Source organism: Theobroma umbraticum, unplaced genomic scaffold (assembly GCF_002168275.2).
Source record: "Theobroma umbraticum cultivar Fairchild unplaced genomic scaffold, ASM216827v3 scaffold_228.0, whole genome shotgun sequence".
In the NCBI taxonomy this organism is placed as follows: domain Eukaryota; kingdom Viridiplantae; phylum Streptophyta; class Magnoliopsida; order Malvales; family Malvaceae; genus Theobroma; species Theobroma umbraticum.
Window position 1 is genome coordinate 1,087,048 of NW_018397274.1, and position 26,163 is coordinate 1,113,210.

At 36.1% G+C, this 26,163-nt stretch overlaps 3 protein-coding genes across 3 annotated transcripts in view; 1 reads left to right on the forward strand and 2 right to left on the reverse strand.

The window, feature by feature from the left end:
* The first annotated feature begins 33 nt into the window (after positions 1-33).
* On the forward strand, positions 34-7,895 carry RUS6 (root UVB sensitive protein (Protein of unknown function, DUF647)). The gene is made up of 13 exons (XM_021442759.2): positions 34-564; positions 1,090-1,188; positions 1,312-1,425; positions 2,574-2,645; positions 2,726-2,836; positions 2,916-3,035; positions 4,742-4,843; positions 4,954-5,026; positions 5,164-5,247; positions 5,346-5,410; positions 5,586-5,687; positions 5,786-5,968; positions 7,060-7,895. Exons 1-13 carry the CDS (start codon positions 199-201, stop codon positions 7,111-7,113), a joined length of 1,545 nt encoding a protein of 514 aa, XP_021298434.1. The 5' UTR covers positions 34-198; the 3' UTR covers positions 7,114-7,895.
* Positions 7,896-9,670: 1,775 nt separating this feature from the next.
* HB21 (homeobox protein 21) lies at positions 9,671-10,854 on the reverse strand. Its single transcript, XM_021442647.2, is given in 6 exon segments — positions 9,671-10,170; positions 10,173-10,301; positions 10,304-10,342; positions 10,345-10,404; positions 10,407-10,433; positions 10,436-10,854. Coding segments are annotated over 6 exon segments (939 nt in total). The 5' UTR covers positions 10,620-10,854.
* Positions 10,855-21,021: 10,167 nt separating this feature from the next.
* The window catches only part of EMB140 (EMBRYO DEFECTIVE 140), a 6,689-nt gene continuing 1,547 nt past the window's right edge, over positions 21,022-26,163 (reverse strand). Inside the window, exons 5-10 of the mRNA XM_089785458.1 lie at positions 26,147-26,160; positions 24,928-25,012; positions 23,426-23,794; positions 23,198-23,290; positions 22,206-22,362; positions 21,022-21,441 (exon numbers count right to left, since the gene is read on the reverse strand). Coding sequence (XP_089641584.1) covers positions 21,179-21,441; positions 22,206-22,362; positions 23,198-23,290; positions 23,426-23,794; positions 24,928-25,012; positions 26,147-26,160 — 981 coding nt within the window. The 3' untranslated portion in view covers positions 21,022-21,178. The remainder of the gene's footprint in view (positions 21,442-22,205; positions 22,363-23,197; positions 23,291-23,425; positions 23,795-24,927; positions 25,013-26,146; positions 26,161-26,163) is intronic.

Consider the following 26,163-nt stretch of genomic DNA (forward strand, 5'->3'; position numbering starts at 1 on the left):
TGACAAGTAGTTATTTGTAGTCGTACGGTGTAGGCTGTAGGCGACCTTCCCCCAGCGGGAATTTTCCAATGCTTCATTGTCGTTAAAACCAAAGCCAAATCGGCACGATAAAAGCGCTCCCCGCTTTCTTTCTTTTCAAACAATCCAAACCCAAGGAATTCCTCTCAATTCTTTCCTGCTAACGACCAGCGGTTGAAGATGAAGGTGAAGGTGAAGCAATCCCCGCCCAACCCCAACGCCACCGCCCAAAGCCTGACCTCCCAGGAGTCTCGCCTCCTCGTCCGCGAAACGCTGCGTATCAGCGCCAACCTGGCGACGAATGCGGGTGTAACTAGCAGCAGCGGAAGCTGCATGAATGATGGAGCGGCGATCCCATTGATGGATGAAAATCGGAGGATGGGATTGGTGGGGGAGGAATTTGTGGAATCGAGCTTGAAATTGATATGTTGCGAGGAAATCGACGGCAGGAGATGGAAGTACATGGCGGAGAAAGATCCTTTTGGAAATCTCAAGAGCAATTCCATTCGCGCTCTCAGCTTGCACAACCCTCAGGCCCCTGTTGATGTAAGCTTTTTTCTTATTTGCAATAAAAACGAAAAGAAAATCAATTACTGGTATATCAAATCCTGCCTTTATTGTTTTCAATCTCATTCTCTTGTTTGACCAATTTTTGTGCTCTATTTTTGCTTTATGTTTATGGCATTTGAATATTGTTATTATTAATTTTTAAAATTGCAATGACCCCTTTTGCTCAAATATATACTACTAATTCACTATCAAGAATTCACCCATTTTTTTACTTGTCATTATTACCCCTTTCCCCTCCTGTTACGACTACTATTTGACTTCTGTTGTTCTCAGTGCTTCATAGAAGTGGTAAACATAATTACTATTAACCAAAAAGGAAGAGAATGAGTAAGTAACTGGGGCTATTTGTTTTTTCTTATAATAATAACTCTCGCTGTAAAAAGATGCTTATAATCCAATCGAAGCCACAAGGTCTTATTCTTACTGTTGGATTTGCATATGTTTAGAACACTTGCATTGTGCTTGTGGGATGACTGGAATTGTGGTTAATTGATGGCGCAGGAATTGATGTCGTTTGTGCGATCATATGTGGTGCCTGAGGGCTTTCCTGACAGTGTTACTCCTTCGTACGTGCCATACATGACATGGAGAGCATTGAAGGTGGCTTTTTAGCATATTGGAAAAGTAAAGGGCGATAAAAGACTCAAGACTTGCCCGTGCCTCTCAATTTAGTTATTTTAGTATCCTTAAATACCTTACTGATTACCATCTTGTTCAATGCAGCACTTCTTTGGTGGGGCAATGGGTGTTTTCACAACGCAAACCCTTTTGAGCTCGGTTGGGGTCTCTAGAAATAGAGCTACTCCTGGTGCTGTCGCTATCAATTGGATTCTCAAGGTAGGGAAGATGTAAGATGATTGAAGTTGGCAACATATACCTTCTTCTGTAAGTTTGGTGGCTGAAAAACACAAGCTTACATTTGCTTTGTTAGTTTACAACTGTCTTGGCACTACTTCTGGTTGTCTAGTTGCCAGGTCTATGAGCACAATCTTCCTCTGGTTTGCATTTATCAAGCATTAATATATTAATGGGGAAAAAAAAAAAGCTTACGAATTCTCTTATATAAACAGTTAATAAGGATGCAGTGAGCCTAGTTGGAAATCCTGAGGGCTATTTGTCTTAGCACTAAAATGTTCCTCTAAGTAGAAACTAGGTTCTGTCTGAAGGTTGTGGTTGCTCCTTGTTGCAACTATACATTTCTGAATATTAGTGTGCAAATCATAATTAATTTTCAGTGGTTGGTATTAATTTGTTCAATGGCTTCTCTAATATTAAATTATTAGGGAGCAGCTGCTCTTCAAAAGTGAATACATGTTAGCAATACTAACACGGTATGGGTAATTTGTTCAATAGTTTTTTGACCTGATGAGTTACTCTTCGTGCAAAACTGGCTAATATGTGTTTATGGTGGCCTGTTCATTCTGGAAGCTTGTCGAGGAAGCTTCTCGCTGTTTACTTTTTCACCACAAGATGTAAAGCTGATAAAATTCTTTCTTACAATGCAGGAAGAAAAAGTTATAAATTCAGAATTCCTTTTAAAAGAAACTGATTGTGTTTTTCCTTATTGCTTGCAAAAAATCCATTTTTGTGGGTACTGCTTGTGGGAAAGAAAGTGCAACTGTAGCATATATATGGCATTTGTTCAGAGTTACTATTTGCTTTTTTTTTTTTTTGAGTGAGCCATTAATTGCAATTGCCAAAGTTAAAATATCCACTTATATCTTTCTAAAATGAAATATCTCGATGCTCAATTTTACTTTTTGTTGGCATTTGAAAAGCATTCAAGAAGTAAGTTCTTAGAATTCATTCTGTAGTCAAACTGTGTTAGTTTCACAAAGTTTTCCTTTACAACCTTTTGTTACCTTACCCTTATATATTATTGCCTTTTGGGGGTATCCTTTTGTATTGAATGTGGTGCATAGAAAAAAAAAAATGGTTGGTCCAAATTGGCATTCTATCAAGATAAAGTTTCACTATGTTTGCAGGATGGCGCTGGTCGTGTTGGTAAAATGCTTTTTGCTCGGCAAGGAAAGAAATTTGATTATGATCTAAAACAGGTAATGTTTCCTTTTGGAGATGGAGTGGTGGAAGTTGCAGGTACTTTTCTCATGAAATTCTAACTTCCAATTTGTTGTAGCTGCGGTTTGCTGGTGACCTTCTTATGGAGATGGGTGCTGGGGTAGAGTTGGTAACTGCAGCTGTGCCTCATCTTTTTCTTCCTTTGGCTTGTGCTGCAAACGTGGCAAAGGTTGAATGGTTTTCTTTACAACATATGCCTTTGTGGTCGATTACCTACTGCATTCTTAATTCTTTATGCTTACTTGTAGAATGTTGCTGCTGTAACATCAACATCGACTCGGACACCAATTTACAAAGCCTTTGCGAAAGGAGAAAACATCGGAGATGTCACAGCTAAAGGAGAATGTGTTGGCAATATTGCAGATCTGGTATGCTTTTAATTGTCATGATAGCATGAAGTAGTGTTCTTTACATAGACACATAATTTTCTTTAAGGTTAATTATTTCTAAAACAGCAATGATATGGGTTGCAATATGAGGAAAGATAAACTAAGAAATGACTATATCCATGAACAAGAGAACTGCGGTGGAATAGGAAGGATGATGTTTGAAAGTTGCTTGGAAATGTGCAATGTAGATGCAAGTAACAGACTTGTTATGATATAGGAATTATTAGAAGGAACTAAAAGAGTAAGGTCAGACTCTGAAAGTACATGGAAGCTATGTTGCTCCGACTCTTCATTTCCTTGAGGTTCCCTTATTGATCACTTATCACATGAGTATGGAGGTCTAACCCTCCAAATATAAGGAAAAACTTAGGAAAAATTAAACATACATGTGTGAAGACACATGCCTGTTTTCAACCCTAACCCAAAGGTCTAGTAACATAACATGGAAGAAATAATAGAGCAGAAGAGTGAACAGGAAAGTTGCTTTAGATGGTGTATTGGGGAAATAGATATGGTTTGACTGATTGGAATGAGAGTTTGGTTTGCCTGCTATATAGTCTATTTAAGCTAACATATTGAGTGTGGCAGTAGCAATTACAATGGCCATGATGGTCAGAACCTGTCAAATCTCTGGTGCTGATAAAGAGCAAACAATATGTATTAGCTTGCTGTCAGGTGCTGCTGCTGCATGATGGTTTGATACTTTTATAGTTCTGTTTACAGAACAGAAAGAAAAAACAAGAACCATCTTCTGTTGTCCAGAATTAAAGCAAAAAAAATAAATATAAAGATGATGTGTAAATGCATGTGATTTGCACTGAACATGTTTTTGTATCAAGCAGCTGTGCAATCTGTAGACACTCGGTGAAAAGAGGAAACATCTAAGTCTAAAATGTTGATACATCGTCTCAATATTTGACTCAAAATAGTGTTTGGTTAATATTAAGCATCCAACCTAAAACCAATTAGCAATAGGTGGAGAGACTCAACTTGAATATAAGAGCATAGGAAACTCAGATTAACACCACTCTACGCTTTCCCTCACGTGTTGGCCTGATATAACAATCAAAACAAATGTGCCTGCCATGTGGACAAACACTTAGGGGGCAACAAGCAATAAGAATAACCAGCAATATAACAAACTTGGGCAAGGCTCTGTTGCCATGTTAAGCATCCAACCTAAATCAATTGGCAATAGATGGAGAGATCCAATTTGGTTGAAGACACTAAGAAATTCAAGATTTAATCTATGTGCGATAGCACCACTGCAATTGTTGCCTTGGACAAATTTGAACTTGAGCAGTGGATATTGTGATTAGGTACAGTTTAATTGATTTTGAAATTTTTGCTGGCATGTTAATGTGGATGCTGATTGGTTTTTTATTTTTGGTGCTCTTTGGAGGCTTTTGAAATTAAAATTTTACTGATATCACTAAATTATTAATAAATCATGTTGGAGCTTTATACCTGTATTTTGTGAATGTTGGTTTTTTAGTCATGCAGAAGTAAATATGTTTGCTTTGGTGCTTTTGCAATAAGAAGATCTGTCTCATTTTAGTCCTACTAATTTTTTATATCCAATATCCTTGTGATTTTTCCTGTATGCATTATCATGCATGATATGTTTGTCTTTCTTTTGTTTAAAAATATGAGGTTTCAACTGAACTGTTTAATTTTCTTTGAAGCTGGGAACTGGACTGAGCATTATGATCTCGAAAAGAAACCCGTCCTTGATTACCACATTTGCTCTCCTTTCATGTGGATATGTCTTCAGTTCTTACCAAGAGGTTTGATTATGCGCTAACATTTACGTTACTTTTATTTAAAAATTGTCTGCCAATTTTTCACTTGTGGAAGCTCATATTCTGATAATAGCTTTTGAAATTTTTCTTTCCAGGTTAGATCTGTAGTGTTGCACACATTAAATAGAGCGAGATTCAGTGTGGCGGTAGATTCCTTCCTTAAGACTGGTTAGTAAAACTGTAATAGAACTTCACTGCCTCTAGACCATATTTTCTTTCTGTTCTACTAGTCAATGACATTGTCAATGAATGAAAACAATTTGAATAGGTGTTGAATGACTTCATTGTGTTTCTTCACTTTGCAGGGCAAGTTCCCTCGTTGCAGGAGGGAAATCTGCAGGAAAATATATTCAGTTTTCCATGGTTGAAGGATAGACCTGTTGTTCTTGGTGTGCATTAAACTGTGTTCAACAGTTTTTCCCTGACAAAAAACTCTTTGGTCTGGCATTGTTTGAGTTCAATCTAAAATTTCTTCCATTGTTGGCAGGGTCAAGATTTAAGGATGCTTTCCAAGATCCAGGTCCCTATCTTGCGATAGAACCTTTCTTTGAGGTATGCTTCTTTAAAAGGAGATTAATTGTGTTTCAAGGCATGCCCCCCCACAACAAACACACACACACACACACACACAAAGCATGTATATGCTTACATGGACTATTAAATTATAAGTTGTCTTGATTAACTTAGTCTCGATTTGTTTGATCTTGTATCTCTTGATTGATGGCAGAAAGAAAAATATTTAGTGACATATAATCCTTCAAAGGGAAAAGTATATGCATTGCTCAAGGATCAAGCAAATTCAGATGACATTATAAAAGCAGCATTTCATGTGAGAAAACCTTGTTGACCTTATATTCTTGTTATGTTGGCTGACCATATTTTGGTTGCATATATTGTGTTTAGCTATAATTCCACCTTGTATTACAGGCACATGTGCTCTTGCATTTCATTCATTCATCAAATAATGGTCAATTTTCATCTAGAAGTCAGCAAGAACATGATCACTCAAACCTCATCCCCTCAACTACTGATTTTGAGGCTCAAATTGCTGATTCATGTAAGATGGTTTCAACATCATATGGACTTTTCAAGAGCAAAGCTGCAGAACAGGTAAGCTCTTCACTGTTTGAAATATACCATTTTCTTTTAATACTGTTTGCTTTGTAATTTCTCCTTCTCTGTCAACAGCTTGCCCTTCAGGTGATTTTAAGTTAGTGAAGTTTGTTGTTTGTCATGAGTTTAAATATAAAGATAGTTGGCTTTACCTCTTCAGATTTCCCATTGTGCATGCAGTTTTAAAAACAAATAACACTCATAGACTTAGTAATGGTACATAGTGCTAACATACCTTACTGTGGTATTGTTCCATCTTCACTTGAAGTATTAGGGAAATATAAACTTTTTTACCATATATGATCGTGAATCTGTTAGGTCATATGGCCAACAAAAAAAAATGTTAAATAACTAGTGAGAAGAATATGAAAGGGCCAAAAAATACCACTATGATGAAAAGAAGAATGTGGAGATAAATTTATAAATCTGATTATTGTGAATCTAATCACTCTAATAATGAGTAAAACAATGGAAGTTTCCTTAGATTTGTTTAGTAGTGTTATAAAATGGATGGGAAGTATGTGCTGCATGTTCAATGATGACTGAAGGGGTTCTTATTTGCTTAATCTAAAAATGTAGAGGGTGATAGAAAAGTGCCGTGGCTCGTTTGCGTTATGTTCTCTTAAGAAAGTATTTGTTAACAATAATGTTGGGTCTTACATGCTATCCTTCAATTAGTGGTTCTGGTAGTTATACAGAGAATGCAGCAGAATCCATATTTCAACTTTGAAGTGGCATTGAATTGGATCTCATGGCCTGAATAATGTCAAAGGTGCCATGTTTTGTTGCTAGCCAGAAAACATATTAACTAATAAGGGGCTTCAAGCGCCATTTTGAGAAGAGACATAAAGTCCTTTGCTCTTCATTAGAAAGGTTGCTTAGGGGTAAAATTGAAAAGCATATTTGACCTAAAACAGCCACCCTTGATTTATTTCATACTTTCGGTCAGAAAATGTGTCAGAATTTGAAACATATGTTAGTTAAGTGACTTTGTTCTAATATCATGATAGCCTGAAAATTTTGCATATAACTTTCATTTATGCATTTCATTATGCTCCTTTTGACTTGCATATCTTGTTGTCTGGTAGGGTTGGAGGATGTCAGAGTCGCTTCTTAATCCAGGTCGAGCTCGACTGTATTAATGAGTTAAATGGGAGAACAGGCTTGAACTCTTCTGCTTATCCGAAATTGGATGCGTGAGTTGCAAACCAATTTCTGACTATACATTATAGTCCATAGGCAACACTGGCAAGAGCATTTACATGACACGAGGTTCAGAATTGGCCATATACCATTGGGATGACCGTGGGAATGCCATGGTTCTCTTTGAGCCGGTCAGACTGTGCAAGCACCCAATTTTCCGCACTTAGGGCTATAAGTGGAATGGTTTCCAGGAAGCTGACATTACACAGTGATGAGTTACAGCAAATGCAGCATTGGAAATGAGTTTCATAGTGTAACATATATACAAAGTGTTTATCATTGAAATCCTTTTTCCCCGTTTCCATCTTTTACAGGAGGGTCTATGGCTTTCTTTTTCCCTTTTGAGTGAGGTGTTGCCCTTTTTTAGGTGCCCATATTGGCGGTGCCAGCTTATTCATGTTGTTTTGAAAGCTGTGTATAATTTAATTTTATTGGGGGTTCAATACACCTTGTTCCTTTATTTTCCCTGTGAGATCACATATTACTACAGTCTGTGCTCCAAACCTAGTCAGGTAAACAGTGTGTCTATGCTACACAGCTGCACTCTGGCCTTATGGTCTCCAAGTGATTTAGACCAGCTTCGGTGGCAAAAAATCACACCGACTCTTTGCTTTGCAGCCTTGGAAATATATATATGGAATTGTACAAAGCTGGGGTGTCCCTGTATGTGTTGACAAATGTTTATATGGATTGTTGCCATGCATGTGGTCGCACAGTAAAACTATTTTCTCCAGCTTTCATCATTTTTGGAGTCCTTCGCCAGTTGCCTCTAGGCTCTAGGATATGACTCCACCCCTGCCCCTTGTTGCCCATGTCTGTTTAAATTGGTCCTCCAACCGTCTTATCATGTCAGATGAACCCCCCACTTTCACTGTTTTATTTAATTTTTATTTATTTTAGTACATTGACAGTAAAAGGGTAAGTTTATCTAATAATCACATTTTACGTCATTAATTATATTAATATATCACATCGTCGCCTTCAATTATAGAATTTTTCTATCTATTCCAAATAACAACATTTGATGTTGGGGAGGTTCCGAATTTCAAAACCATATTTAAAAGTTGCAGGTGTGAGGGTGGCCTTGGAGTAGGAAAAGCTAGGAAATTATGATATTATTGATTGGGGGGTGGGAACGGATGCCATTTCGGTGGCAGAAATGCTTATATTAAATATACTGCCTTGAGCATATTAAATATGACTCAGAAGATCATGCTTCCTCATAAATGAGGGATAACCATGACACCCCAGATTATCTTCTACCTGAATACACGAGAGATGCATGTGAAGGATAAAGCAAAGCAGACGTACAAATGCAACAAGAGGCTGATAACTTAAGTGAGAAAAGAAAGGTTTGGCAGCCCTTTTAACCACACCTATTTAATGTAACACGTGATTTCTCAACACTGAAAACCTTTCTTAATTCCATACCTTACCTTTACGTTCACCAGCCAGCCTCTTCTCAAGGTCTCATTATAGTTGTAATCATTTGTCATATTATTGATGATAAGAACTTAAATAGTAATCAAACATTTGCTGACACCATCGAAAGGGTTTGATACATATTTGATACATCGTCGGTCTATGAAATGATTTTTGGTGATCAAGTGATAGTATATAAATATTATAGTTTGAGACGATGTATCACCTTAATTAATGAACTTAATTGGAGGTATTTCTTTGAATAATTAGTTAGTTATATTCCACAGTGTAAGGAAACATTTCACTTTCTTAATTGATTCCCCTTTCCATGTACGTTTAAGAGCAGAACTACTTGGTACACTTCTAATAAGTTTATTAGAAACAAAACAAACATAAAACAAGTACACCCTCGGTGCAGCAAAAAGAATCCAAGGTTTTCGGAAAGTGTAAGGACAAACAAAACCAAAGCTGTGGTCTGGTCTGGCCTGGTGGGTAAAGCTTAGCTTAGCTGCTACTAATTATATTAAGCAGTTAGTGTATTACTATTTGCAAGCAAACATTAGCTACACATTGGTATGTTCCTTTTGAAAGCAAACAGACATGCGTTTTCCTGTTCAGAACACCAAAGAAATGTAGATGAAGTAGCATAATTGAGTTTGTGATGTTGTAAGTGAAATATATAATCAGATTGGGGTATATATATATTAGTACTAAGAAATCTCATCAAAATATTACAAAATCAATAAAGAAAGGGTTCTAATTTAGAAGGCTCTTCTTCTTCATCTTCTTCTTCTGCTTCTTCTGAAGATTAAAATATGGGTACAAGTACAACAGACTGATGAATATCAAATGTTACAATCCACTTGTACAGTGCATGGATTTGCAAAATGCATATCACTCAGATAAACTAATAACTGATGAAACTCTACTGAGTAACCATAACCAAGAAACAAGCCCAAGGAGAACGATAGATATTATCATTGAGAAAAAGGCAAAAAAAAAAAAACAAACAGAAAGAAGACAATAAAGGTGGTGTAGAAAGGGATGAATGGTTTTAAGCTACTAATTAACTGGCTAGGGGAACTGAAAAACACAAAGTAAGAGAGGAAGAGAGAGGGAGAGGAGAGGAGATGAGACACTGATTAACTTGGGCTTGTCATGTAGCAGAGTTGTTGTAGGAGTGGTGGTGGGAAGAAGGGTTTTTCTTGCTAGATTGAGCTTGTTGTTGTGCATCCAGACCTTGAGGACTCTTCTCTTGACCCCACTTTGGCAGAACTGTTGCACCACAGCTTCTTCTTGCTTTTGAATTTTCCACCCAACTTTGTCTGCAAAGTTAAGCATCTTCTCCTTCTGTTCCTGGGTAAACTTTGTCCGAAACCTCTTCTTCACCAGCTGGTGTGGCCTAGTCACTACCCCGCCACCATCTGCCTGATCATCAGACTCCGAGGGGAGGGAGCCCATATTGTAGGACATTATCATCTGGTGGGGTGTGGGATTTGGAGCTGCTTTTGAGTGTATAAGAGTCCCAGTAGCTGTAGGGTACCCTAGGCCTAGAGGCTCAGGAGGTAGGATACCTTGTGGGTGCCCAGAAAGAGTTTCCTCCCAGCCCTGCTCAGATGAGGACTATGCGATGGGTAACAGTCACAGGAAGAGGGAGATGGCTCACCTTCAATCTCTTTTCTGTGGAAGTTTCTGTGGCAGTTGAGGCTGAGCAAGTCAGCGCTTCAATGCTACCCTCCTCACCGCTGGCATGAACTCACCACAGCCATCAGTGGCATTACCGCCCATGGCTGCTGCATGGTTCTTGAGCACTCTCTGTATCTCACCACTTTCTTGAAGCCACATGATGATCATCATCAAGGTTTGTGGCTATGGAAGGACCAGTGCAAGTGATTTGGGGTGCTGAGGATGTATGATATGGTTGTGTGGGTGCAGCATGATGATCATGATGGATCATGTGCCCCCCTCCATATGTACTGTTCAATGGGATTGGTATTTCCCCGTCTTGACTAGAAAGTTCCATTCCCAGCTCTTTTCTTTCTTTCTTTCTTTCGTTTATTTATTTGTGTATTGTTAGTGTGTTTGGAGACCAAAAGAGGAAGAAGCAGACAAGGTGTGACTGTAAGCGAGTTGTGTTAGGAGGCCAAAATGATTAAAAATTAAAAAGGACTTGCCTTCTTTAGATCCTATATGGCTAGGTGTTCCCTTGAGAATGTCAACCCTTCCCTCAGCAACACAATCCAACCTATCAATTCTTTGCACTGGTAAGAGAACCCTTCTTCCATGCAGAAAGCTAACCCCAGAAAATATAATATTTAAACCACTAAAGAAAAAACAGCAGAGAGGAGAGAGAGTGGGCTTGAACAGTTAAGGTGTCTGGTGGACAATATGTGAAATACAGAAGGCAAACACTTTTGATGATCCAAAGGACAAAGGCAAGAAGGGTCATCAACCGCCTAGACTTTGAATGTCCATCTCATATTTTTCTCGAAGGTCAACTGGGAAAGAAAGAAAGAATATGAAGCAAATTCAGTGTCACTGTAGACAGTTGCTGGTAAATGAGAGCAGACCAATATAAGTCTCTCTCTCTCTCTCCACAAATTGTGAGACAGAAAATAAGGCAAGTCAACACTCAGGGTCTCCCTTTGAAAAGAAAATGATGGCTTGAAGGAAGATGACAGACTACTAATACATTCCCTTCTGTTTTCTTTTCTCTTCCACATCCTACAAATAGAAATGAGGTTCAACTAGGGAAGAAGGTTTAATTTGACTAAAGGACCAAAACATACGGCAAGTGGTGAAGGGAGAAAGGGTAAAGAAAGGAAGAAGAGAGCGGCTTTTGCAGGTTGGTTTTGCTATGAAGCACTATAAACAAGGGCTTATAGAAGTAGTGAAGGCCAAAAAGAAGGAAGAGAGAGATAAAAGAAAAGCAGATTTTTTTTACAGAAAAAGAGGAATTGAGTCAGTTAAGAGAAAGAAAACCCCAAACAAAAAGAACAGACAAACCAAAAAAAATACAAAGGTGGGGTGCTTGCTTTGCTTGCACTATCAGCCATCAAGTTTACGCCATATAGAGAGCAGTGTGTCAGAGAGTGCAGAAGACAAAGCACAAGAGAGACAGAGAGAGAGAGAGAGCCTCTGAAGAAAAGATAAGAAAAGAAATTAGCCAAAAATGTAAAACCCTGTTTTCTTTTTCTGCAGGTAAGTTTGCTGTTTGATGCTGAATCCCTTTGCTTCAGACAAATATTCATTCAGGCAATTGCGCTCATCCTTTGCCCATACCCCTCCCCCATGTTCTTAATATTTCTCCATTTCCTTTCCTCTTTATATATATATATAATATATATTAATAAATCTACAAAATTTTCAATTACCCTTTGTAAACAATATGGAAAAAATAAAGAAAAATATAGGGTGATATTTGGTCTATTTAGAATGTGGAGTTGGTAGGTGCCATGCTTATCATGTGAATGATTTATTATCAATAATTAATGCATTTTAAAGAGAAGAAGAAACATAATTTAAGGATAATTCAGAAAATAAATAAATATTTAATTTGTGGGGGGTACTGATAATATATGTTGAGATCATGCAAAGTTTCTTTTGTTTTTTTTTTTTTGGTTCACATATTTACTTGGTGAAAAGATGATATTTAGTCTTCCCTTTTATTAAATTATTATTGGAAATCACTTTATTCTTTATTATCCTTGCCTTTATTCCACACTCCACACCACATTTAGAGACTTTATCTTTCTTTTTAGTTTTTTGTTTTTATCTCTCTTGTCTCTTCTTCTAGTAATTCCCTTTCTACTTTATCTTTGCTGCCCTTTTTTTTTTTGCTTCTTTTGAAGTTTCACCCAATTTACCACTAGTAACTAATTATTTCCCATATTTCTACAAATATCACCAATTAAAAATGTAGTAATTTTTACTTTCTACACATATTTTATTTCCATGATTTTGAAATTGAGAGAGAGAGAGAGAGAGAATAGAACAGAGGGGTAATTAGATAGTACTAGCCGAAGGGTCCACAAGAATAAATGTCTGTTGATGACACAACCTTGATCACAATTTTCAAGAAGGGTTCAGACCCATTGTTTTTTTTTCTTTCTTTTAGGGAGGAAACGCACACATCCATCCATCCCAATCACTGCCAGCCCAAATTCTCTGTGGATCCCTTGAGTGCCTTGAATCCTACAAACTTTTGAGTTTAAAGATAAGATGAGGCACCAAAAGGGCTAAATAGCTTTCCCATTGTCTTGTTCTTGTATGTTTACATGAACTTGCTCTCAATGATCAAGCTTAAGGGTTTGAGAATCTTGTCACTCTTGTTAAAAAGTTATGTTATCATCTTAACCAAATCCTTGAAGTCTTTTCATGAGAATATGCCTCTTCCCCATCTTTATGTGCTTAGCCATTGGAATCATTTGGCAATCAGTTACCTTCAAGATGAAGTAAAGAATTTAAGGAAAACAATATTGGATAATGTTGATAAAGAGCTAACTTTTTAGCAGATTAGTACATAAAAAGATTAGCATATATGTAGTCAACAAGGGGAGATTGTCCTATGAATATCACAATCAACACAAGCTGTCCCTCACATTTAACTTTACAAGAAGCCAACTTTCTTCTCATAATCTTAACCACCAACCTCTCTTTGGCATGCCTTTGTCTTAGGAAACCAAAGCTACCCTTTAAGGCACCAATCATTCTCCATTTGCAAATCAAATCACGCACGTAGTCTTGTTTCTTTCCCTTTTTGTTCCATTTTGTGAGCTTTGTGTATGTATCATGAGATAACAAAGACTACCCTTTTGATTCTTGTTATGGGGCTAAATGATCATAATTAAACACAAAGGGAACTATTCAAGCTTTGGGTATTGTTTTTTCTTTTGTTTTTGATAAACATGTGAACAAAATGTGTGTTTTGTGCAGCCTGCTGCTAGGAATTATGAATGCAATTCAACAGTAACAAAAGGGGGTGACCACCACCAATGGCAATGATCGATCATTCTTTGCTAACTTCATACTCATGTTATACTACTTTATATGCTTTTTGCTCTTGAAGGAGTGGGATCATGTTCATATTCATTCTTCTGAAAATGTTCCTTTAGCTTCAAATGTTCAGAAAATAGAAATTTCTTTTCTTCTACTATTAGGATTCGAAGCAGCTAGGGCCATCATTCTACCTCATTTTGCACTCATTGCCATTCAAATGCTTTTCTTTACCTTTGCCATTCTGTGCTATAGCTACCCATTTCCCTCTTCTACAAATATGAAGTAACCAAAACTAAAGATAAATCACAAGTGATCTGATGTGTCGTGAATTAACCTAGTACAACAGTTTTGCTGCTTTCATGAATGCATTAAATACCATAAAAGAAAAGATGCTTAAAGATGAAACCTTTGCTTCACATGCTGTACTGCTAAACTTCTACTGGTTCATGGACCACAGTAACGCCAATTTGGTAGGCATATAAATTATATATATATATATATGTATGCATCATCTGCAAATGTTTGCTCCAAGCAAAGAGCAGCCGAGAGCCCTTATAAATGATAAATAGGAGTCATTGAAAATATTTCAGTAGTTTAGGTAAGCTGCATCATGATCCATCTCTGTGTTTTCATCAATACCCCCAACACTACTCAAACAAAGCATGAAACATATCATATGCTGTTTTATGATGGAAAACCAGATATTTCAGATCAGCGGACAATTTCTTCCTCACATCAGCAAATGGACATTAAATCATTATTCTTTGCCATGCATATCTTTACTATTTTTTTCACTTATTTTATTTTAATAAAATTTAATATTCAAAACCTAACATGTTACTTTAATGCCTTGATAACGTGTTACGGATTAATTCGGATCAATGAGACAGTTGAGATCACCGTTACCAAATAGTTTGATAAATTAATCTAGATCTTAATCATTTGTTCATATTTTTCATAGCAATATAACATTGATAGTGATCTTGACAAGAACAAAAGAAGGAAATCCCATTGCCTGAGTTAAGCACATGAACAAGGTGGTGTCATCTCGGAGCTAATTAAACCAAGTGCAGAGAGGTGGACAATTGCTAGGCTGTGCTTTCTGTCTCTGGGGCCCCTTTCCCTTATGATAGAATCAATTCATTTTCTCTTTGCACCTTTGAATTTTAAGAGACAGAAAAAGCAGAAGACTAGCCGTTGGAAACATTCTCAATCACTTTATAATTTTTGTCTGGACTTAAGACTTAAAGGCCACATTAAGGCACCAACCCAACATTCTCCCAAGGCATGGCCATGGAAGGCATGAGATTCAAAGCAACCCCAACATCCAAAAAGGATTAGCCTTTCCTTTTACACAATCCGTTAGTATCCATCTCTCTTCTTTCTCTAACCCCACCACCACCTTCTAATGTATGATTGAGAATTTGATAAGAAAAACCATTCAAAAGTTGAAAAAAGCAATTTGCTTTCATCAATTCCCCAAGTATATTGCTACCTTTATTTTCTTGTCTAGAATATTCCTTGCTTATTTTTTTTCTTTATCTTTATTTTTATTTTTATTATTATTATTTTCGAACCTAGGATGCTTAACGAAGTAATATAAAAAAAACAAAAAAATTTCCATTTTTACCTTAATTTTTTTTTGAATAAATTACACTTACACGTTTTAAGTTTTCTCACTCAATACTTTATAATTTTTTTTCTTATTTAGCATCATACGATTCGATTCTATTCTTAAAAGGAGAGTTATAGTGTTACATTCATCCACTTAAATAATCAAAATTTTTTCAATTCAAAATGTATCATTTGATAGTTATTTATTAATTAATTTGTTCACAACTTTTAATTTTTTTATGTCGGTTTCATGTTAGAGCTACATTTAGATATTTACATAGGTTTCATCTATATTTATATAGATGTAGAAGGAAATAAAATTACCCTTGTTGGCTTTTAATATTTGATTTATTTTTTTCAATTTGTTTACTTATTCAATGAAATAAATAAATATATATATATTACTAAATAACTTGAACATGAAATAAATAAATAATTATGTATAGCTGCATAATCAAATTAATTAATAAGTAAAATAAAAGTAAATATATTCATAATTAATTAGGAAACAATTCAAGCTAATAATCCCTGAGGAGTGGCAAAATTAAAATGATTGGAAAAATGGTAGCCTCCCCACTAAATTTTGTTCCCAACATTAACAAAAATTGCTTGTAACTTGGAAAATCTTGCGTTGTCTATCTCAAATCTTTTGAATGATTTAGCTTGATTGAGAAATCTTGTTCCAATGGGGCACCTATTTGATGGAAAATACTTATTTTGGGAAGTAATTGGGGACCCAAAAATGATCTCATTGCTGAAGTTGCATGCTTGTCTAACTAAGAAAGGTTATATTCAAATTTTATCACAACACATCCTCCATACATTCGAAGGCAGTGATCAAACCCCTTTCTCTAGAGCTTTCCATTTAATTTCCAAGATTTTATTGCTTTTTCTTAATTAATCCATGATTTGATATATGATTATGGTTAGTGTATCAAGTTAATAGTTTAATTTACCAGTTAAATGTTGCCATTATATATTCATTTGTTGTTTTTAAGTTACTAAAAAATGTCACTACTTGATCATAATTAAACATGTTGAGGTAATGTACTCTTCTGATTTCTGTGCATATGTTTTTTTTTTCTCTTGTAAATTCCTCTCATTTTATTCGTATATAAATCATGCAAGACTTGGAAGAAGTCTTGCATACAACAAGGACCAGGTTATGTGAGCACACAACACAACCTGGTTATGTTTGTAGGCTACACAAAGCAATTTATGGACTAGGACACAAGCCCCTCGGGCATATGGTTCCAACGTTTCAGTGCTGCTTGAGAATGGGTTCCATAGAAGTTGTGCAGATAGTTCAATCATTTGTTCTCCACTCATTTTTAGGTGATATAGCCCAGATTTTGTTGGGGTCTTGGACCCAGATATGCCATGAGCATAATATTTCTTTTCTGGGAATTGAAGACTCTGGTTCATCTGATGGTTATTCTTTGACACAAAACAAGAACACACTTGATCATCTTCTGCAATGCATTGGTAATGCTAGGAGCCTACGATGTAAGCCTTGTTCACTATATGACACGACCAGACATTGCTTACGCTGTCAATCTTCGCATGTATGCTCCAACAGCACAACCTCTCCGAGAAGCCAAAACGATATTGAGATATCTCAAAAGCAGACTAGGCTGTGTGGAATTACGATTAAGCGTGGCCCCATTTCTCAACCTTGCGCATACATTGATGCGGATTGGGGCTGGCTGTCCTAACCCCGCGACGATCTACGACAGGCTTTTGTGTCTTTCTTGGCTATTCTATATCATCTCGTGGGGCTCTAAAAAGCAGTCAATGTTTTCTCGTTCTAGTGCTGTATCACTATTTTTGAAATGCTGTGGATTTCAAATCTTTTCCGAGGTCTTGGACTTTCAAATCTCCATTAATTCCCATGACTTGTTATTGATGATATTTCAAGGTCGTACAAAAAACATATGGAAGTTGATTATCACTTTGTTCAAGACCTTGTTTCCAATGGCACTCTTATTGTTAAATCTGTTCCCTCTACAAAACCAGCTTGCTGACATCTTAGCAAGGGGCTTGTTACCTATAATCTCATTTTCATTTTGTCTCCAAACTTCTCTTCATACCCTCCATCATCAGTTTGCAGGAGTACTAACAGATTCTATGCAGTCAGTTCCATCAGTTTGCAGGGTTAGATTTAATTTGGGTATCCGAAGAAATACAATCTGATAACATAAGGTTTGGATATCTTATACTCGGTTACAGGGACGAGTTTGAGTAAAGTTTTTAATACCCGTATTGGATTCTGATTGATTTTGAATATCATCTTAATGTATTTTAATGTAGTGTACATTTGATATAAACTGAGAAACCCTTATTCAAGCAAAGGACACATATAGTGGGAAAAGAAAGAATCAGCACAGTGTGAAACAGTAGGCAAATTATACATAAAAATCCAAGCAAAAGTTAATTTGATGGAAAAGCAAAATCATGGGGGCCTTAAACTGTGTGTGTGCATGCATGTGGTGTGAGCTTTTGCATAATTGCATGGAGGAAATGCAGGAATGATAATGATGATTAAAGAAAAAAGAAAGGTTGGACAAAAGGGAACTGTGTAATAAAATTTGAAGACAGTGTATCAAGACGCATGCTTAAGCCCCCCGCATGAGCAGAGAGGGGGAATTCAAGCTTTGTCTCTGTGCTTTCTGCATCCCATCTTTTGCTTAATTGTAATTGTGCTCTCCAGGGTCCACTGTCCATTTGCTCCTAACATCTTCCCTTCACACGCAACCACACTCTTTCAAAGTACAAGTATCACTTTTCTTTTCATTATAGTTAGGCAAAACAGTTAGACTAACCAACATTTATTTGTAATTTTTATATTTATATAACATTGACATGACATATTGAATGATGAAATTAATCATATTATATTAACATGCCATGCCATCATTCATTATAGCAAATTAATATGTTAAAATAATATGATGTAACATAAAATAATAAGTGTCATTTTGATAAGTGTCATTTTGAAACTATAATGAGAACTATAAAAACTAACACTCGAGCTAAAACTAAAGAGAGCTAAAAAAAAATGTAAATGAAGAGAAAATGCTTTGGATTCTGGTTCCTATAACCTTTTCTTCATCAAAACTTGTAATAGTTGTCATGTATCACTCTTAGGTTTAGCACTCATCCACTTTCATGTAAATGTTGAGCATGGGAAGGTGACTGCCCTCTGATCTCCTTAGCTTTAGAACCTGCAAAGGCAAAGAAAGAAAACATAAGAAGAGAAAGGTGGTTAAGTTAGCTTGCCCAACATTTAATTGAGATTATGACTTCTAAAGCTAGAAGTTCTCAAGTGTAGCTTTCTCTTCTTTTGCTTAGTTTGCTTTGCCTTTAATCTTTTCTTAAGACACTGAATTTAGCTAGGCTAACCTAGTAAGGAAATATGCTTTGCTTATGCGATATTTAAACTTGTGAATGAAATGTAATCCAAGTCATTTCTCCATTTACTACTTAAAAATTCTTGACCTTTCAAAGGTCCAAGTCAAGACAATGCTTCCTTAGCATTCCTTTTTCCAATTTATAAGAATTATGTTAATTTCTTATTCTATCATGAATAAAGGTAGATTTCTTATGAAATTAAGCCTAATAACTTGTAAAAATCTGATATTGAGGTAGGTTTAGACTCTCAAGCTAGCTTGTCTACCTGTAAATTCAGTAGGGCTTATCAAAATTGACAGCTTGCAAACTTCAAGTTAGCTTGCTCATACTTGTCAGATTGCCTTCCTATATATATACACATATATTTGTATTGTATTTATTATATTTGGTGAAATACAAATATAAACCACCTTGAAAGCTCCTCTAGTCGAAAGAGTTATATATACGTCAATGGTTGCTGGAAAAGTGACTCTTCGAGCACATGGTGTTTATATATTGTTCAGGAGCTGTTCAAACTCTAATGTTTTACAGGGTGTTTTCACTATTTGTTTCTCTGTTGTGGTTTCCAATGTTTACTTCTTCTGACGCTGGTAATGGCCGGAATGGTGTCTCTTCTGCCATGTCCTGTTCTGCAACGTATTTTAGGTGTTTAGTTTGTTATATCTTAGGTGTGTTTCCTATGCTTTGAGCTGTAATTTCTTATTTTCAGGACGGCTTTCTGGATTTATATCTGGGTTGGGATGGTGTTAATATGCAGAATTGCTCAGGTCTGTAACTTGGGTCTGACTTGTTCATTTCAGATCAGACTAAGTCTAGGACACTGATGGTAGTGGCAGGCAGTACTTACAGGCCGCTGCAACTCCACCCATCACCCATGTCTGCATTCCACTTTGTAGCCAACCAGGAGAGGGTTAGGCATGATAGTAATAACTTAAAACCCAGGATATCTGGCGTTAGGATGAGTGTTCTTTTCCCTGAAAGAGTGAAAAATGGAGGTGGCGTGTAAGAAAACTCATGGAAAATTAATGGAAAGAGTCAGATTTGGTTATAGTGGAATGGTGCAGTAAAAAATGTATGCCTGGTGTACGGGAAGTAACTTTTCCCCACTGTTTACTGAGCTGACATGAGCAGAGATAATTTTCATGCCTTTGATAGATTATGGAGAAGAGAAGAGAAGAGAAGAGAAGGAAAAGTGATTCCCTGAGTGAAGGTGAAAGAAATTGGCCATAACTGAAACCTCTGATCTGATCCAATCACACTGCAAACACTGCCACAGGTTGTGTGGCATTCAAGCTAATTAAATAGTCATTTATCTTCCCGACCAAAGATTCATCTGCCACTCTTGTACTCCTACATACATTTGAAAGTACCCACTCTGTGGATTGTGGCATGCTCTCAAGTTCAATATTAATGTTGCCTCCATTCTCTCCTGTTCCTTTTTCCCTACTTTATTCTTTTATTTGATTTACAGAATAATCATTTCACCAAATAGTCATTACAAATGAAATTGGAATAATTTTTATGAATAAAAACGAAATAATTTTAACTTTTACCAAATCATGGAACGGGGTAAAATGCTTTTTTTTTTTAATAAAAATACCCTTTTGATTATTTCGATAAAATACTACCTCGTGTATAATAAAACATAACCTTAACATATAAAAACTTATAATTTTCATCTTTTTCTCTCTCTACCTCATCCCCCGACTGCGACAACCAACTAAACCTAATGGTACTTAAATGATCACATTAGATGTCAATGACTGTATTTAATATGATAATATTACCCTAAATAGTATTTCAATTAATTTTGAAGAATATCCCAAGTCAATCATTAAATTTTATGGTTTCACTCTTTCATTCCTGCCTGGAAACATGGGTCACTAAACCTAATGGTAAAACTAAATGCACTGCAGATTGAATAAGTGAAGGTGAGTAGCAGCGCCAGTTGTAGTAGCAGTAGTAGTAATGAAATTGAAATGGAATGATTAGGAAGTTACAAGGAGTAGGTGATTGGGTTTACCACGTGTGAAAGCATGCCAGAGACCAAAAGCATTCCCTGCCTATCAAACGCCAATAACAAGACAAAACAACATTCCTTCTATCTCTCGCTCTGAGCCATGACATGATAATAATAATTCAAACATCCACATCCACACTCTGCAGGCCATGCCTTGCCTGCTGATTTCTCAACAGTACTCGCCAGTGCTTTGGTGGTCCAGACTCCAGGCCAGATGTCTTTATAGTTTCATCCATCCTGCCTTTGTTTGAGATAAAGAATACTGCAAAGCAGCACCCACCTATCTAGGATGCCCTTTTTCTGGCTTATCGCATCTCGGAATTGGGAGCTGGAACTCAAGGATGAGCTGAGCTTTGCACAACAAAACATTGTGAACCAAATGTACTTGGAGCAATTTTATATGCCATAAAGAAGGCTTAGCGGCAATGAGTTACTACAAACCACAACTAATTTATCACACAATTGGTATTTTGCTAGTAATATTTGTACAAGGATAATATTTTGAGCATGCTCTTAATCAGTAACTTTGAGAATGAACCTCAGGTTTTCATGAACATTTTTCTGAACTCATCATTTGATTTTGGCTTCTCATCTCCCTCTTCCCTGGTTTCTGGTTTGTTACTAGTCCATCCGAGTGGTCTAACATTTCTTGGAACCGCAAAGGTGTTCTTCCCCTTAAGCTGGAAGTTCTCAACACGCTTGCTAGCAGTAGATTGTGGTACCCTAGATCCCTTTGGGCTTTCAACAGATTCTTTAGATGCAGAACTCCCATCAATTCCACTTCGGTTGCTGCTAGCATCTACTGCAATTTCAGTTTTAAGAACATAAGAAAAGAGACTGCCAACCAAGCTATGAAGTAACAGAGATAGAGCAAATGACAGAAAAAACAAATATACATATCAGGACTAACACCAGAATTTGACAAAAGAGAAGGGAGAGAAAATTAAATGTAAATATGAGAAACAAAACTTGAAAATCACCTTTCAAACATGCCAAAGACTACTAAAAAACTCAAAAGATTTTTTTTTTTCTATTAAATTAATAACGACATCCTCTTCTTCCCTTGTCCACAAGAAGGGACATAAGAAAGAAAGGTGTCTGTATATATATAAAAGATCACGACTCCTGCACTAAAAATAAATAGTAGGAAGTTAATCCCTCCCCTTGTAGATGATAACATTAAAAAGACAGAAAGTTGCTGGCTGGCTGAATTTTGATTATAAAGACTAAGACATGAAATAACAAGCTTCACAACAAGCCCTGCTCCTGCTTTTTCCCAGCATTTCTTTCCACTAGACATTTTCTTCCCAAATTCTTTAGCATGCTACAAGTCTTCAGGACTGAACTATTCTCATTATCAAATACAAATGTTCATGCACATGATACTTAACACATTCAAATGTTTGTCATGCATTTTAATAAATTAGGCATCTGCTGCAATTACCGAGAAGGTATTTTTGCACAAGCAAGAGTAAGTGTGCAAGGAGAGACATAGATAGAAAAGGGAAATGGAATAAAAAGCAAGGGGGAGAGCAAGGAGAGAGTATAATTCAAATCCTGACTTACCATGTCCACCAGGTGCATTAAGAACAAAAGATTCCTTCTTACGTTGCTTAGGATTTGACCGTGCAATGCTCAACTTCTTCCCATGCAACATTTGCTTATTCTTCATTACAGCTGCAGCAAGGTGTTCATCATCCACAAAATCCACATATGCCAGTCCCTTCAATATCCATTAGAAGGTATAAGAATCACTATGCGATCTGATGACTAGTAAATAACAGACAACTCTTCCCATACGTTAATTATCACCCAGATTAGGAAATGGGGACCTAGACCTTACTTAGGTGCTGTTGTTAAATTTTCCATCAACTGAAATCTTGATGCTGAAAAAGTAGGTGCTAAATACTAAATTTGTACTATACAAATCATTTGGTATACTATCGTAGTTAAATGCCAAGTAAATTTTTATTGAATTTATTTTAAAAGAGATATATGATCTTACAGGGATTTTATATTGAAAATTTTACCAAATACCACCTTAGACATGTAAATAAAATATTCATGGAGAATCTAGTCTTTTCATCACTTGCCCTTATTAACCCATTAGACTTAACTATGTTGAATGCTTGAGAAATTTTGGTGCACATATTCGCTGTTAATGCCAGCCAAAAAATAGGAAATGATATTCCTTATCAAAAAAAAGATGTCCACATAAAACCTGACACAGCAAATATATTGGGATTGTTTAAACACAATATTCCTCCTGTGAAATTATATCTACTTCAAGAGACAGTAAAAAGCGGTTCATAAAGGACATCAAACTGTACAATACATGACCTAGTACTAGTCAAGAAAGACTGTAATAAGGAAATTCCAGCCTGAGCACCAGACATAAATCTAGTAAGCAACTCAAGCAGCCAGTTTCCGATTTCTCTGTAGCATGTGCAGTCGCAAAGAAAGAACAGAAAAATAACAAATGGGGCATGCACATATGCACGCACATGCACACACACTCCGAGAGAGAGAGAGAGAGAGAGAGAGAGAGAGAAAGAGACCCTTGATTTTCCAGTGAATCTGTCATGCAGAATTCGCATTGAAGTGATCCCACCGACATCACTAAAGAATTGACGTAGATCTTCATATTTTGCCTGCTATCCAAGAAGATAAACTTGTCTATCTGCTTGCCCAACAGTAAACAATATGAAGAAAAGCAAGGGTGTCCACATATTTGACAGAGGGAAAAAGCAGATAAGGGGAAGCAGGCAGGAAGGGAGTCTACTTGCCTTATAGTCAAGATTTGATATAAATACAGTGCACTGATCTGTATATAATCTGGTTTTACCAGGATCAGTGTCTTTCATCTGCTGCTCATTTACTTGTTTGTCAACCTTGCCTTTTTTCTCTTCCCCATCATTTGCTTCAGCTACATTCTTCCCCTGTGTGTTCTCTTTCTCATGCAATTTCTTCTGATATTGAGAAGTATTTTTCTGCCGCTTAGCTGGAGACTGTTCATCAATTGCACTTGAACCTGATTTCCTCTTTTCACGTGCAGTTTTCTGAGAGGTCTGCTCTCTTTGATCTGTTGCTTCAATGACAGATTTAGATTCCTGCTGTAACCTAAACAATTGCAGCTCCTTAAGACGAGGGGTAACCTGAGAAATGGAACAGCAAACAAGGATAATTCTGGCTTTGTCAAAGGCAGCCAGGGTTATTCATCAACCAGATGACACTTTGTTTATTTTTACATAACCAGACTACTGTACAATATAGTGAATTTTCTCAGACATATAGTTAAAAAACCAGAGGCTGCTATCAATATTACTAGCATGCCTTGTTCACATCCAAGAAAGATGGTTCATAAGGGCACCAGAAAGAGTACTTTGATACTTCATTGATTTGAATTAACTAATCAAGAAGCATCATAAGCATAAGTCACTTACCAACACACTAAACAGTGACAAAAGAAGAAATATTTAAAGACAACAATGACTAATGACATCCCATTAGAAGAGCAAAACAAAAGTAATGAAAACATATGACCAAATCTAATAATTTTGCTAATTAAAGCCATTAAAAACATTTAAAAGCACTGCATCTCTTTGTTTAACAGGGGAAAAATATGTTTTCAAACTTCCACCTGAAACTCAAGAAAGCATATCAAATACTGTCGTCCAAGACTAAAAATAATAGAAAATTTTATTTATAATGGAGCAAGGTTTGCTGCATTTTAAGACTAAACATAGCATAACAACAATAGATCAGATAGATCATTCTTTTCACCTGACACCTAGTGCCAAATCTCTCATCCACAGCCAATGAGAAGTGGCAAGTGAATTCATGGATTCATTAGGATAATAGATGTAGAAAATTGACCAGCTCAGAAATGGCAGTAGACATAATAATCACCTAAAGCAATTAATGGTGAAAGCAGGTGATTTAGGATTTCAACTTTTACTCCACAATGAAGTGTTCTTTCTTTATTTAGAAAAATAAAATAAAATAAAATAAAACAAGACTATTTTGCAAATTATATACTAGTTAGTTCTTCATTGAGTAAATTATTTATTCTTTTTAAGACTGTTTTGATGTTCAATAGCAAAGATTACTAGCCAAAATATAAAAATCTTGACAATTTCCAAAACGAGTATTCCTTCTTTGTCTTATCTATTTGATTTGAATCCATCTTCAAGGCAGTGAGATTCATTGTTTTTACATGGAAATGTGTTAACAATCTGAAGCAGAATCATTATCTGAACAGCAGAACTGAAAAAGAAGTAAGTTGCACCTTTTGCAAAGCATGGTCGAGATCTTCCAGTGTTCCAAATTCCCTCTCAAAGCGCAACCAAGCATGGCATAAGTCCTGAATGATTCTGTTTTTTTAGGAAGGAATGTATCATCTAATTTACAGTACAAATATTGAGCAATTGAATAATTTTGAAGCAGTCAGACCCCAAAGAACACCACCCTATATACCAATCCTAAAAAGATTGTTTTTAATCTTACATGCATAAAATAAACTTATCTAAGTTATCATAAGTGATGTAGTAAGACTGTTTGAGACCAAGACAGGTTGTTGGCAAACAATTACATCAATTGAGAGGATAAAATCAATTTAAGCTTCAAAATGATGGGAATGATGAGTCAAGCCAAATAACAAAAAAGTAGGAACCATAACACAAAAATATTAGAACTATGGCCTTAAGATAAATTGTTAGCTCTTGTTACATATGTACTATACGTGGCACATATACATGCAGAAATAAGTCTAGTTTAATGCCATTTTGGTAACATACTATCAACTAAAGATAAAACAGTCAAGGTTCAATTTGAGATAATTCACTTACCCATGATAAAAAAAGAAAAATGAAAATGATATCCTCTGTCACACATTACATCTGATTTCATCTGGCTTTCTAGTTGCCATGAGCATCAACAAGTGCTGCTATATGTTAAAATAGAGAAAACTACCATGGACTCCTAGAGTGAAACTTCATTATTACTTATGGTTGGCAATGGGACATACACTGAAAAGGAAACGTAGTCCACTTCAGATTATGATGTCAACACAATGCAACCATGGAAGAAGAAACTTAATTACTTTCATATATGAAATTTCAATATTAGCAATTTAAGATTTCACTTTATAAAATTCTGGCTTTTTTATGTATAGGGGAAAGATTATAATTTTATTCTTCCTGCACCTCAAGGTTAATTTTTATTTAGCTCACATCAACCTAGAAGTTTCTAGGAGTTAGGTTTATTTTTGCAGGAACCTAAGTTGGTTCATTTAGTAACCAGTTTCCAATTAAAAATCCTAATCTTAGAGGTTTAGGAGGAGAATAGGAGCCTTTATATTTCATTATGCTTTTGATCAATAAAATATGAGAATTTTGATTTATTAACCAGGCACTTTTTGCTCTTCTCTCCTCCTCTCTTGCTACAATCATGGGAATCCATAAACATGCTTTCTTCTAATTTTTCTGCTGCACAAAAATTCCAGTGACCTGCCCTTTAATTTCTG

Excerpts from the sequence above, each read along its gene's own strand:
- RUS6 (XM_021442759.2), top strand. The coding sequence starts at position 199 with ATGAAGGTGAAGGTGAAGCAATCCCCGCCCAACCCCAACGCCACCGCC. Across the intron at positions 3,036-4,741 it reads TTGGCAATATTGCAGATCTG|CTGGGAACTGGACTGAGCAT; the intron begins GTATGCTTTTAA and ends TTTTCTTTGAAG. Across the intron at positions 5,027-5,163 it reads AGATTCCTTCCTTAAGACTG|GGCAAGTTCCCTCGTTGCAG; the intron begins GTTAGTAAAACT and ends TTCACTTTGCAG.